Below are 12,803 nucleotides of genomic sequence, written 5' to 3'. Positions count from 1 at the left end.
ACATGACGTAGTGCTGCACAGTGCCTGATATGAAGACCTCAGATAGGCCGGGTGCAGGGGCTCACACCTGTAATCCAGGCACTTTGGGAGGCCAAGGCAGCCAGATCACGAGGTCAGGAGTTCAAGATCAGACTGGACAACATGGTGAAACCCCGTCTCTAATAAAAATACAAAAATTAGCCAGGCATGGTGGCGGGTGCCTGTAATCTCAGCTACTGGGGAGCCTGAGGCAGGAGAATCGCTGGAACCTGGGCGGCAGAGGTTCCAGTGAGCCAAGATCATGCCGTTGCACTCCAGCCCAGGCCAATAACAGTAAGACTCCATCTCAAAAATGAGAAAAAAAAAAAAAAAACCTGAGACTTGCCACATCCTGAGGAACGAGGATCAGAAAAGAACTGGTGTCTCTCTCCAGTCACATAACACACTTTGTAAGTGTGCTTTCTAACCATTTTGTGAACAGATTTTACAGTCGCTAATCCAGTCATTTGTAGGAATTTACTGTCATTTTTAAGTCTCACCAATAAAAAATAAAATTTAAAACCTCCAATGGCTCCCCAATGCCTATAAAATGAAGTCCTAATGCCTTAAAACGGGACACGGGACACATCCCACCAGGACCCACCTTCCATGTCACTGCATTTCAGGAGCGACTCACACCCCACCTCTCATGAAGCTCTCCAACCTTGGCAGACAGCATCACACGTCACAACCATGACTGCCCTGTCCCACCAGAGACCCTGTGTCATCTGTCCACAGCATCACACGCAGCAGGTGCACAATAAACGTGCTGCTGAAAGATGTGGTCTGTGAAGAAGGCACCAAACACAGACTAGCTCTTCCTGCCTCCCGGACGGTTACCTCTTCAAAGTTGGTGACTTGCTCCACAGGAACCTTCTCCTCTTCCTCAATGGCGTGGCGCAAGGTCTTCTCCACCCGCTGCAGCAGGAAGTCAAAGGCGGCAGGATTCTGGCACAAACGACAGTGAGACGACAGGGGTCAGAGGGGAAACACATCCACACTAGCCCGCCTCAGGTTTGATGCTATGGCTGCAAGTGGCCAGATGTGCCCGAGAAAGCTTTGGAAGGACTCACGTGTGCACTCTGCAGTGCACTGCCCTCAAGAAACCCCAGCGGGGAGCTGGGCCAGAGAAGCCACACCTGGTGAGGGGCCATGGGACAAGATTGGGAAAGGGGCTTTACTTCAGCCCCTGCAGCTTCTGGGTCCTACCACAGCACAAGAGTGGGAAGAAACGGAATCCCAGGGAAGAAGCACACCATCCTAAACCGGCAAGGGATATCGCTGCGGAAGACCCCAGACTCCAGCGCTTCCACGTGGCCCCCAACGTAGGTCTCAGAGTCCAGCACGTGTCCGTCGTCTGTCAGCTTATTGAACTCCTGCTCCTGCTTGTTGGGGAAGATGATGTTGGCGTGGAAGGCCTGCACCATCAGCAAGGCCTCACACAGCGTGCCAGAGCCCTTCCGCAGCACCTGCAAGAGAAACCAAGGCTTCCAGCCAAAAGTGACACCAAAGGCCTTGACTTGCAGGCAAAGTCCAGGAATCTAAACTGAACTTCAGTGTGAAAGGACAGAAAAACCTCATGGTAATGGCCAGAGAATTCCCAAAGGACATCCCTAACATCACACACCAGAATTCTACTGCTGTCTTTGGTGCCAGTACTCATGGGACGTAAAAATTCAGCTTCAGTGCATTTGGAATGGGGCAAGAGCTGAGGAGGCCAGGGTGCTGAGAGGACAGAAGATACTCACCTCATCGGGCTCCATGGGAATGATGGTGCACAGAGCGAAGATAAATGGGTGGACGTACTTCATGTACAGGTAGTAAGTGGCGACAGCATCTGACACGGAATACGTGGCCAGTGTCTGAGGAGAGAACGCCAGAGAAGCAGGGCCATCAAAGTCAAGAGCCCAGGGTCGGCCGGGCGCGGTGGCTCAAGCCTGTAATCCCAGCACTTTGGGGGGCCGAGATGGGTGGATCAAGAGGTCAGGAGATTGAGACCATCCTGGCTAACCCGGTGAAACCCCGTCTCTACTAAAAATACAAAAAACTAGCTGGGCGAGGTGGCGGGCGCCTGTAGTCCCAGCGACTCAGGAGGCTGAGGCAGGAGAATGGCGTAAACCCGGGAGGCGGAGCTTGCAGTGAGCTGAGATCCGGCCACTGCACTCCAGCCTGGGCGACAGAGCCAGACTCCATCTCAAAAAAAAAAAAAAAAAGAGCCCAGGGTCAAGTGTGAAGCATAGAATGCAAAGCCTGGCCTGACCAGCCTGCCGCACACGCAGTAAGGAGACGGGCACAGGACAAAACATGTCTGTCCCGGAGACACAGCCTGCTGGGTGGAGCGGGCTGGCATACATGCGTGCACACGGCAGCAGAGGGAGGCAGGATGTGGCTTACGTGCCTGAGGCTGCTCCGTGGCCATCCGACACATGTCCTCTGGGTCCAGCTCCACAGGATCATAGCCTAGCTTGGCCTTGGCGGCCGCCTTGAGATTATGGCTGCCCACGGGAAGGTAACTGTCCCTCTTCACCCACCTGGAAGGAGAATGAAAACAGAAGCCAGGACGATTCTAACATGCAGCCCGGGAACCCCTGAGAATCGGCAAAACCGGGCACCACATAGACAGATGCAAGGTCCTAACAGGCACCCAGGAGCCTCATACCAAAGCCCCAAACGGTGTAGGCCCCTCATGAAAACCCTTCATTCGGATCTAGTTAATCTCACAGACCTATCCACAACACAAGGAAGCACCAGGACCGGTCCTTCTGGCCCTTGCCTTCCTCCCACCCTCGGCTGAGCCTGTGGCCTCTCTGGCGGGTGCCCCGCCTCCTTGGGCCTCCCCCAGACCTCAGGTCTGCCCCGCTGGGGCCTAGTTCTATCAACCACACTGAGCTTCTCTCCTCACACTGTCCCTTCAGCGCGGAAACACTCAAGCCCACCCTCCTTTAATAGAAAGCAAGATGGGACGCCAAGTAGAATAAAAAGTAAATAAAAAGTAAGAAAGGAAGGCCCCACACTCTACCCGGAACCTGTGGCCACCTCCTCCCTACAGAGGCCTTCCCGAGGCAGCCGTCCAGGGGCCATGTCCGGTCTCCGCCCCCCGCAGCCTCCACCCTGTGGCCCTCTTCTCTCACTTCACCTCCTGCCTTCAGTCCAACCACTACCCTAGCTTTCACCAAGACCCACTCACATCCCAGTGAGTCCCAGTCCACAGTGCGAGCCCAAACCAAGCCTCATGGTGGTCTTCAGGGCCCCATATGGGTGGGGCTTCCAGGCTGGCCTATCGGTAGCGGGGTCACCTCCTACAAGTCCCTTCTTTACCCATTCCCTGTCGCCATGGGTGGCACAAAATCCCCAGGTGTCACCCCCTCCCTGAGAACCAGCACCCCTGGGTCTCCCCCTGCCCCTGCCCCACATGACAGACCCTGAAGCCTCACGCCCCTCACTCCCTGCCTTGGATCAGGACTGTCACATGCTAAACCAGCCCCAGCCTCCTGGCCTCCCTCTCCAAGCCAAGTGCTGAACGTCAGAGCTAAACAGAAACGTATTCAGGCTTCAAGCGCTCCAGTGGCACCGTGCAGAGTGCAGAGGCCATGGAAGGCCTCCTTTCCCTTTCTTCCCTAACTTCCCTTCCCTTCCTCCCCTTCCTTCCCTCCAGCCTCCTTCTCTCTGCAGCTTTGAGCTGCCTCCCACCCCAGCTCATCTGGAATCTGCGCTCGTCCTGTGAGGCTCGTTCTGTGAGGCAGCCCCAGTCTGGCCTGGGCAGTGCAGCTCCGTGAGGTCCTAGCTCTGGGGCCTGTGCATTGAGTGTGTCTTCCCGGTGGCTTCCCCACCCCAGAGGCTGATGCTCAATGTGCCTGGTCACTGACGAATTGTCAGCCAACACTCAAAGACAGCACATCCCGGGCCCTGGCAGGGTGGCAGCTGCCATCCTCTTGGGTGACCTGAAACAGCCTCTCAGAGGCCACCCTCCTCCCATGAGATGTGGTGACAGCACAGTCTGCAAGAGGCCTTCAGATCTCGCTCACAGATAGCAGTGACGAGCCGTGCTGCTCTGCGGCCCCTACCTGAGGCAGTCCATGTGGATGCACTGGGGCGCCTTGTACTCCCCCTGGCTGTCCTTCTGGAAGCCTATCTCCTGTTGCATGCTCAGACCATGGACTGCTGCCCGGGCCTCCACAAATGGCCTGGGTTCGAAAGAGGACAGACAAGCAAGTGGGAAGATCAGGCTCTAATTCCCCTTTCTCCATTCCTCCCTCAGATCCAGGGAGGAACTGAGACACGGGAGGTGCGGAGTGAACCCAGAAGCCACCTCCTCAGTCAACATGGGAAGCGCCCCCGCACCATGCAATGCCCTCCCTCTCAAACGCTGCCCAGTTACTCACAGAGAAGACACAGACTCACCAGTCAAAAAAGTCCCCGTTGTAGGTGACCATGATGGTGGGTTTGGTCTCCTGGACGTGTTCAAACCACCTTTGGATCAGATGAGCCTAAACCCAAGTCACAGCAGTCAGAGGTCTGCTCTTTCTCTTCTTCAAGCTATTTCCAAATTCCTCCCCCAGCAGCCTCATGCTGGCCCTTATTCCTGCCCCCAGCCCATTTCTGGCAGAAAAGAGGGTCATACTCTAAGAACGAAGCTGATGGAGCTGCAATTCTGATCTGACGGAATGCCTGAGGCCTTGGAAAGATCCGCATGCCCCTTCTTCCCACAATACCAGGCAGTTTCACAAGTGATACCTCCTTACCTCATCGGGTTCATTGAAAACACAAAACGGCCCTTCATATTCTGGCTTGGGGGTGAACTCAAAATCTTCAATATCTTCTGAAACAATCTCCCTGTTGGTGATGAGGTAGCCCTAGCGAAGTTCATTAGAAATGAGCACAAGTCAGAGGCTGCAAAGCCAAGACCTGGCGCCCCCACCCTGCCCACACACTCTGCCTAGAGATTCTCACTAAAAGAAGTCCACAGCAACGTGAAAAGGCCCTAAGCTTCCTGAGAAGAGACCCTCCATGTCCGGATTCCCACTGGAAAGGGGAGGGTACAGTTGGAAGTCGGAACGGCTTAGCTGCTCCCATTCCTGGACTAACTCATTATTCACTCAACAAATCCTAACTGTGGGGCAGACGCTGCTGGAGTATGGGGACCAGACAAAGTCTCCCTCCCAGGAGCTTTCTTCCCAGAAGCCGCCTGCTCACCTGGCCGTCGATCATGTAGGAAATCATCATCACCTGGTCTGTCTCAGCATCAGGAAACTTGAGGGGCAATTTGGTCGTCTCAATGTCAAATGCCAAAACCACAGGGTCCTGTGGGGACAAAATAAGAATAAAGCCAAGCCCTAAACTCCCCATCAGGCCTCCCTGAACACCCGCCCCGGCCTGCTCTGCCTGCCTCTGGTTGTTAAGAGTGAAAAGGCTCCAGAGCTGGGAGAGGGACCCTAAGACTGACCAACCTACGTCAAGAGCATCACGACTCTCCATGGCGTGGAAACTCACACGCCTAAGAGAGCAGCTGATCACAGGACAAGCCTAAAATCACAGAACTTTAGTAGAAAAACTCTTTAGAAGACATCACCTGATTCTGATGGTGATGACAACCCTGAAAGGTAAATGTGGCACAGAGATGGTATCTTCGTTTCGGAAAAGAGAAAACTGAATACAAAGACTTTCCCAGCACCACAAAGTCATGTTCGAACCAAGGCCTTCTAGTTACAAATCCATTTTTCACCACGTCTCTTCACTATCAACTACCAATGGAAGTCCTAGCTTTCCCTCAAATGTCCACATCCTGCCTAGCTCAAATACTGATGTCATGCAGTGATATGCAACAAAAAAGGAAATGATACTGTCAGAAACTGATGAAAAATTCTAACTCCATATTTCCTTTAATAAAGTATTTGGGGGGAAAGCAGGAAACATATCTTTGAGTCAAATTTACTCTTCAGCACTAAAGAATATTCTCTCCAGAAAACCAGAAATTTTATGATGAAGGTAATACAAGCAACAAAACTTACAGGTCGTTCAACAAGGTCATCTCGGCGGGTGATTTCCACTGGAAAAGCATTTCCACGGTATCTGACATTGTACCAATGAGCCTGCAAAACACACAGTGTGTTAACTGGAGTTCTACATCCAGGAAAGTCTACTCCTGTGTGGATTCACCCATAATGATCATCTCCTGGTTGTTAGGAAATTCATGAGAGCAGCAACCCAACCCTGCCCTACTCACCACATGGATCTTCAGGTCAATGGAGAGGCGGATGTGGTAGGGAACATCGTACTCGCGCATGTCCACAATGTTGTCCAACTGATCGGCTATCTTCTTAGAGGTTTCCTCTTCATCAGTAACGACACCACTCCTCTGCAGAACACTAGGAATTAACAAGAGAGCAACTAACTCAGCTGCCAGGGTCTGGAGGAGGTAGGACCAGAGTTCCAAATCAGTAGCAAGAGATGAGACCAGAGTTCTAACTGAGGAAACACAAAGGTAAATTGAGGTGGTTTCAATGACCAGGGCAGTCCTTCCTTTAAGAATGGCTTGGATTGGGCCAGGCATGGCAGCTCATGCCTATAATCCCAGCACTTTGGGAGGCCAAGGTGGGGCGGATCACCTGAGGTCAGGACTTCGAGACCAGAGTGGCCAACACGGTGAAACCCCGTCTCTACTAAAAATACAAAAATTAGCCAGGCGTGGTGGTGCACGCCTGTAATCCCAGATACTTGGGAGGCTGAGGTCGGAGAATCACTTGAACCTGGGAGGCAAAGGTTGCAGTGAGCCGAGATTGCGCCATTGCACTCCAGCCTGGGTAACAGAACGAGACTCCATCTCAAAAAAATAAAGAATTGCTTGGATGATAACCCTACAGACAGGAAAAAAATTCAGTGTAAGATGTATGCATTTTATATGATGTGAGTTACACCCCAACTAAAAAAAAAAAAAAGAGGGCCAAGCATGGTGGCTTATGCCTCTAATCCCAGCACTCTGGGAGGCAGCACGAGCGCTTAGGCCCAGGAATTCAAGACAGGCCTGGGAAACATAGGGAGACTCATCTCTACAAAAAAACAATAATAATAATAATTAGCCAGGCATGGGGTACACACCTGTGATCCCAGTTACTCAGGAAGCTGAGGTGAAAGGATTGCTTGAGCCCAGGAGTTCGAGGTCATGGTGAGCTATGACTGCACCACTGCACTCCAGCCTGGGCAACAGAGCAAGACCCTGTCTGAAAATAAATAAGTAAATAGAAGAAAAAAGAAAGAAAAATTAAGTGCTGCCAGTCAGGAAAGCACCCAGGCATGATCCCACCATGGTCCTGATACTCAGGAGGCTGCCTCATGCAGGCTGAAGAGCAGGCCTGGGCTTCACACAGCCTATGCATGGGTCTCTACCGTGTCTAAAGATGTGGCCCACCCTTGCGGTCACTATTGACCCATAAGCTCAAATAATGAATGGGCTATTCGGGGGAAAAAGACGAGTCTCAGATAGAGCTCAAACCTGAGGACTCAGTCTCTGATTACACCTTCCAATATTTCAAAAAGTAACTTATGGCATTGCCAGGGAAGGCGGACGCAGGGTAGGGACTGTAGAAATGCTCAGCATCCCAAACTGATCTTGTTTTGTCAGAGGATAAGGTAGGTTCTTCCGAAGTCATCCAAACTTCATTACTCAAGATTTTCTCTTCCTAATGTGTTACTTTGCATCCTATTATAGTTGAGGCTCAAACATTTGATGAACAGTGTTTGGCATTCTAGACTTCAGTTTCCATGGACGATACCCAAGGTTCTCTGGAGAAGATGTGCTGTGTAAATCTCAGCACTTAATGAAATTCACAGATGGATTGTGTTAGGGCAGCAGGATGAGGGATCTTTTCCCTCTAAGGTGACTTCACTATTACAACCACTCAACTTTAGAGCCATAAACCCACCCCTCCATAGGAAAAGAGAGCTAACACATAAAATGTAACCTGGGAAGCCACTGTTTTATTTAACATGGAATATACAAAAATCTCTACCTAATTGCTCAAGTTTTCCGTATCAAATAGAGCCAGCCATTAAGGTAACTTTATTGCTACGTGTTCCTGTCTCCTATCCATCTTGTCGTTCTGAACCAGCTGATGCTTTGCTCACAAGAGCAGAGTTTACCTGGAAAGCAGAGCTGTGTACGCGTCGCTGGCATGATCCTGCTCCCTGTTCTTCTTCACAGCAGGGGAGATCTCCTTCCTCACTTTGACAAGATCCTCCACGGTGTGGAAGGACAGCTTGATGTAATTTCGCTTCAAACCCACCAAGTGATTTGGCTATAATGCGAAGAGATCACGCTCATTGGTTAAAGAGAAACAGGACTTTATGGGTGAGAGGGTCAACACTCAAAGGTAAATACATAAGTCAAAGAGTTGGTGACTTCAAGGCACCTTGTCCAACTCTGCATGTGGCACCAACTAACACCACTAGAGCTCTCTGAAAGAATTTTATAGAGGGTCACCACACCGCCCCATCACCCAATAGATGACCTGAATTTCTACCTCTTCCAATCTCACCTGCTATGGACAATGTAGATCCCGACCTCATTTACCCCTGCAAAGTCTGGGTGATACTCACCAAGTCCAGATCCTCTTTGGGGACAGTCTCCACGTTTGCAATTTTGCCCTGAAACTTCTTGGAGAGAAAAGATGAAACTTCTCGCTCACAACCCTAATCAGGATCAGAATGAAAAGGCTTTCCGTTGGTAAAATACATTTCCTTCCTTGCCTATTTCCCAGGTGCAAAGCCCACCACAGAATGACACACCGGTCGTCTTACCTTTCTGGTTGCAATGTAGAAATACGGTTTATAGGGGAAGGCCGCCTGTGAGAGTCACCAACCCATCCAGGGGCGACGAGAAAGAAAAAAGGGAGAAAAGTGAAAACAGACTGCTTGTTCCTACATCCCATGAACAGCTTAGGGCCAGGGCAGCCTTGACCTTGGTAGCTCTTAAAGCATAACAGGAAGTCAGAATGTGCACTTATCACAGGGGCAAGAACCTGAAAGACAATACTGCTCACCATTCAGTCTTCCTGAACTGGCTTCTCTCAGGACATCTTACATGATGACTGATGGGGCCTCCAGGGGCCCGAGTTCTGGTGGGCTATGGGCTGCTCTCCCACGCCCTCCCTGACAGTCACAGAGCTAGATGAACACCCCTCATTTTAGATCCGATCCGGCTGCTCACTGCAAGTGGGTTTTAGCTTCTCGGGGTCAGGGGCTTACCTTAAATCTGCTTCCGTCATCTTGAATAAAGTAGTAATCCACTGCACTGACTAAGCGCTTATCTTCATCTAAAATCTCGGTCTACAAGAGAATCAGTCAACATAGGCACAAGATCATCCTCTACACAGTTAAAGAAACTTTCCTCCTACCTTTTGGGAAACAGTCCCTCTCATCTAGGTCTTTACTCCACCCCTACGTTTACACTACCAGCCTTATTTACAAGAACCACATCGTAACAGACTCCAAACGGGGATTTCTCTCCATTTCTCCCTCACAATCCTTGAAAGCTTTATTCTGATGGCTAAAAGGGATGCCCATCACCTCTGGCTTCTCACAGTGGCCTCTGTGTGGCCCTTAATGACGTTAAAGAGGAAAGGAGAGCTGGGAAACTTTCCATCTCCCACCTGATCCACTCAAAGTTCCCCCACGTGTCCCTCACTCTTTAGACAAAGACTATGCTATGACAAGAAGGGGTGCAGCCATACTCCTGGGTGGGAGAAGGACCGAGTGCTTACAGGATGCATGTTAATGAGCCAGCCTGTCTTCTCACCAGGCTCCTTCAGCCGCTCAAAACCAAACCGCAAATCCATCTTATCCGTCCACTGACTCCGTTCCAGGCGCTTGAGTGCCGAGACTGAGGAAGTGGCGCCATCATCTCTGAGTGAAAGAAGGGAACCCAGTGCTTACAGTTTGTAATGCCACCTATTTCTGCAACCCTCATCCCACCTAGTGTGTTTCAGATATGACAGGGTAGATATATTCCTGAAAAACCCCAAGCTTGGCAAAAAGGCTCATTAAAATAAAAGGACTCGGCCGGGCACGGTGGCTCAAGCCTGTAATCCCAGCACTTTGGGAGGCAGAGACGGGCGGATCACGAGGTCAGGAGATTGAGACCATCCTGGCTAAGCCGGTGAAACCCGGTCTCTACTAAAAAATACAAAAAATTAGCCGGGCGTGGTGGCAGACGCCTGTGGTCCCAGCTACTCGGGAGGCTGAGGCAGGATAATGGCGTGAACCCGGGGGGCGGAGCTTGCAGTGAGCTGAGATCTGGCCACTGCACTCCAGCCTGGGCGACAGAGCGAGACTCCGTCTCAAAAAAATAAATAAATAAACAAAAGGACTCGTTGGAAAAACACAATTAGGGCAGGCCCTTCAAGACCTGTTCAACTTTATAACCAGAATACTAACAAAAACAGTAATCATGGCTAGACACTGCTGCCTCCTGGAGCACTACAAATGCATAAAACTGGCCAGGCCCAGTGGCTCACGCCTGTAATCGCAGTACTTTGGGAGGCCAAGGCGGGTGGATCACTTGAGGTCAGGAGTTCGAAACCAGCCTGGCCAACATGGCAAAACCCCACCTCTACTAAAAATACAAAAATTAGCCAGGTATGGCGGCGTGCACCTGTAATCACAGTTACTTGGGAGGCTGAGGTAGAATTGTTTGAACCCAGGAGGTGGAGGTTGCAGTGAGCTAAGACTGCACCACTGCACTCTAGCCTGGGCAACAGAGTGAGACTGTGTCTCAGTTGAAAAAAAAAAACAAAAAACATAAAACCCAGCATTGTACTCCTGGTCATTTTATCCCAGAGAAATGAAACCTCATGTTCATAGCATGTTTATTCATAACAGTCAAAAACTGAAAACAACCCAGATGATCCTCAGCAGGCGAAAAGTGAACCTGGAAAACACACACCATGGAATACTACTCAGCAATGAAGAGGAATAAACATTTCCCTTTTTTTTTGAGAAGGAGTCTCACTCTGTAACCGAGGCTGGAGTGCAGTGCCACGATTTCAGCTCACTGCAACCTCCGCCTCCCAGGTTCAAGCGATTCTCCTGCCTCCGCCTCCCGAGTAGCTGGGACTACAGGCAGGCGCCACCATGCCTGGGTAAATTGTTGTATTTTTAGTAGAGATGGGTTTCACCATGTTGGCCAGGCTAGTTTTGAACTCCTGACCTCAAGTGATCTGTCCACCTCAGCCTCCCAAAGTGCTGGTATAACAGGCATGAGCCGCCACACTTGGCCAAATAAACTTATTGATACGTACAACTTGTATGGACCTCAAGGGAATTATGCTGAGTGAAAAAAGCCAACCTCCCAAAATTATACACTTTTTTTTTTTTCCCTTGAGACAGAGTCTCACTCTATCGCCTACGCTAGAGTGCGGTGGTGCAATCTCAGCACACTGCAACCTCTGCCTCCTGGGTACAACTGATTCTCGTGCCTCAGCCTCCCAAGTAGCTGGAACTACAGGTGCACCATCACACCCAGTTAATTTTTGTATTTTTAGTAGAGACAGGGTTTCACCATGTTAGCCAGGCTGGTCTCAAACTCCTGAGTTCAAGTGATCCGCCCACCTCGGCCTCCGAAATTGCTGGGATTACAGGCGTGAGCCACTGCGCCTGGCCCCAAAGTTATACACTTAATGATTCCATTTATAAACTATTTTTGGGATAGTATTTTTGAAACAAAATTACAGAGATAGAGAACAGATTACTGGTTGTCAGGGATGAGGGGAAGGGAGGAACGGAGGTGGTTATGGCTATAAAGGGTAGTATGAGAGATCCTTCCACCAGACTGTTCTGTATACTGATTTTGGTGGTAGTCGCACAAATCCACACATAATAAAACTGCATAGAACTAAATACATATACAAGCAAAAGAGTGCATGTAACATTGACATGATTTGAATAAAAACGATGGACTGTCAGGCCAGGCGCAGTGGCTCACGCCTGTAATCCCAGCACTTTGGGAGGCCAAGGCGGGTGGATCACCTGATGTCAGGAGCTCGAGACCAGCCTGGCCAGCATGGCGAAACCCCGTCTGTACTAAAAATACAAAAAATTAAATCCCAGCACTTTGGGAGGCCGAGGCAGGCAGATCACGAGGTCAGGAGATCAAGACCATCCTGGCTAATATGGTGAAACCCCGTCTCTACTAAAAATACAAAAAATTAGCTGGGTGTGGTGGTGGGCACCTGTAGTCCTAGCTATTTAAGTGGCTGAGGCAAGAGAATGGTGTGAATCTGGGAGGCAGAGTGGAGCCACTGCACTCCAGCCTGGGCAACAGAGCGAGACTCCAGCTAAAAAACAAAACAAAACAAAAAATTAGCTGGGCATGGTGGGGTGGGCCTATAATCCCAGCTACTCAGGAGGCTGAGGCAGGAGAATCACTTGAACCCTGGAGGTGGAGGTTGCACTGAGCCAAGATTGCACCACTGCACTCCAGCCTGGGCGACAAGAGTGAAACTCTGTCTCAAAAAAATAAATAAAATAAGATAAGATAAAATAAGATAAAATAAAATAGATGGGTTGTCTCAATGTCAATTTCCTAGCTGTGACAATTGTACTCTAGTTACACAAGGTGTTACGGTGAAGGGATACAGGAATCTTTGTATCATTTCTGACAACTGCATGAGAATCAATCTACAATTACCTCAAAAAAAGGTTGAGGACTGGGCACAGTGGCTCACGACTGTAATCCCAGCACTTTGGGAGGCCAAGGAGGGCGGGGCACTTGAGGCCAGGAGTTCGAGACCAGC

The 12,803-nt window shown here is 50.2% G+C and overlaps 1 protein-coding gene across 4 annotated transcripts in view; it reads right to left on the bottom strand.

The window, feature by feature from the left end:
• The window catches only part of POLE (DNA polymerase epsilon, catalytic subunit), a 65,919-nt gene that overhangs the window by 47,434 nt on the left and 5,682 nt on the right, over positions 1–12,803 (bottom strand). For all 4 annotated transcript variants that reach the window (XR_004439475.1, XR_004439477.1, XR_004439476.1 and 1 more), the window contains exons 2-16: positions 9,774–9,915; positions 9,259–9,339; positions 8,812–8,856; positions 8,611–8,703; positions 8,155–8,309; positions 6,242–6,383; positions 6,027–6,107; positions 5,212–5,319; positions 4,761–4,871; positions 4,420–4,505; positions 4,083–4,202; positions 2,417–2,549; positions 1,767–1,880; positions 1,275–1,487; positions 859–966 (exon numbers count right to left, since the gene is read on the bottom strand). Coding sequence is in view for 1 of the 4 variants with exons in the window: in XM_033220003.1 (XP_033075894.1) it covers positions 859–966; positions 1,275–1,487; positions 1,767–1,880; positions 2,417–2,549; positions 4,083–4,202; positions 4,420–4,505; positions 4,761–4,871; positions 5,212–5,319; positions 6,027–6,107; positions 6,242–6,383; positions 8,155–8,309; positions 8,611–8,703; positions 8,812–8,856; positions 9,259–9,339; positions 9,774–9,915 (1,732 nt within the window). In the remaining 3 variants the exon portion in view is untranslated. The remainder of the gene's footprint in view (positions 1–858; positions 967–1,274; positions 1,488–1,766; positions 1,881–2,416; positions 2,550–4,082; positions 4,203–4,419; positions 4,506–4,760; positions 4,872–5,211; positions 5,320–6,026; positions 6,108–6,241; positions 6,384–8,154; positions 8,310–8,610; positions 8,704–8,811; positions 8,857–9,258; positions 9,340–9,773; positions 9,916–12,803) is intronic.

This window comes from Trachypithecus francoisi, unplaced genomic scaffold (genome assembly GCF_009764315.1).
Source record: "Trachypithecus francoisi isolate TF-2019V2 unplaced genomic scaffold, Tfra_2.0 Lachesis_group11, whole genome shotgun sequence".
In the NCBI taxonomy this organism is placed as follows: domain Eukaryota; kingdom Metazoa; phylum Chordata; class Mammalia; order Primates; family Cercopithecidae; genus Trachypithecus; species Trachypithecus francoisi.
The sequence above is the reverse complement of the archived record's forward strand: the minus strand, read 5'-3'. Positions and strand labels throughout refer to the sequence as shown.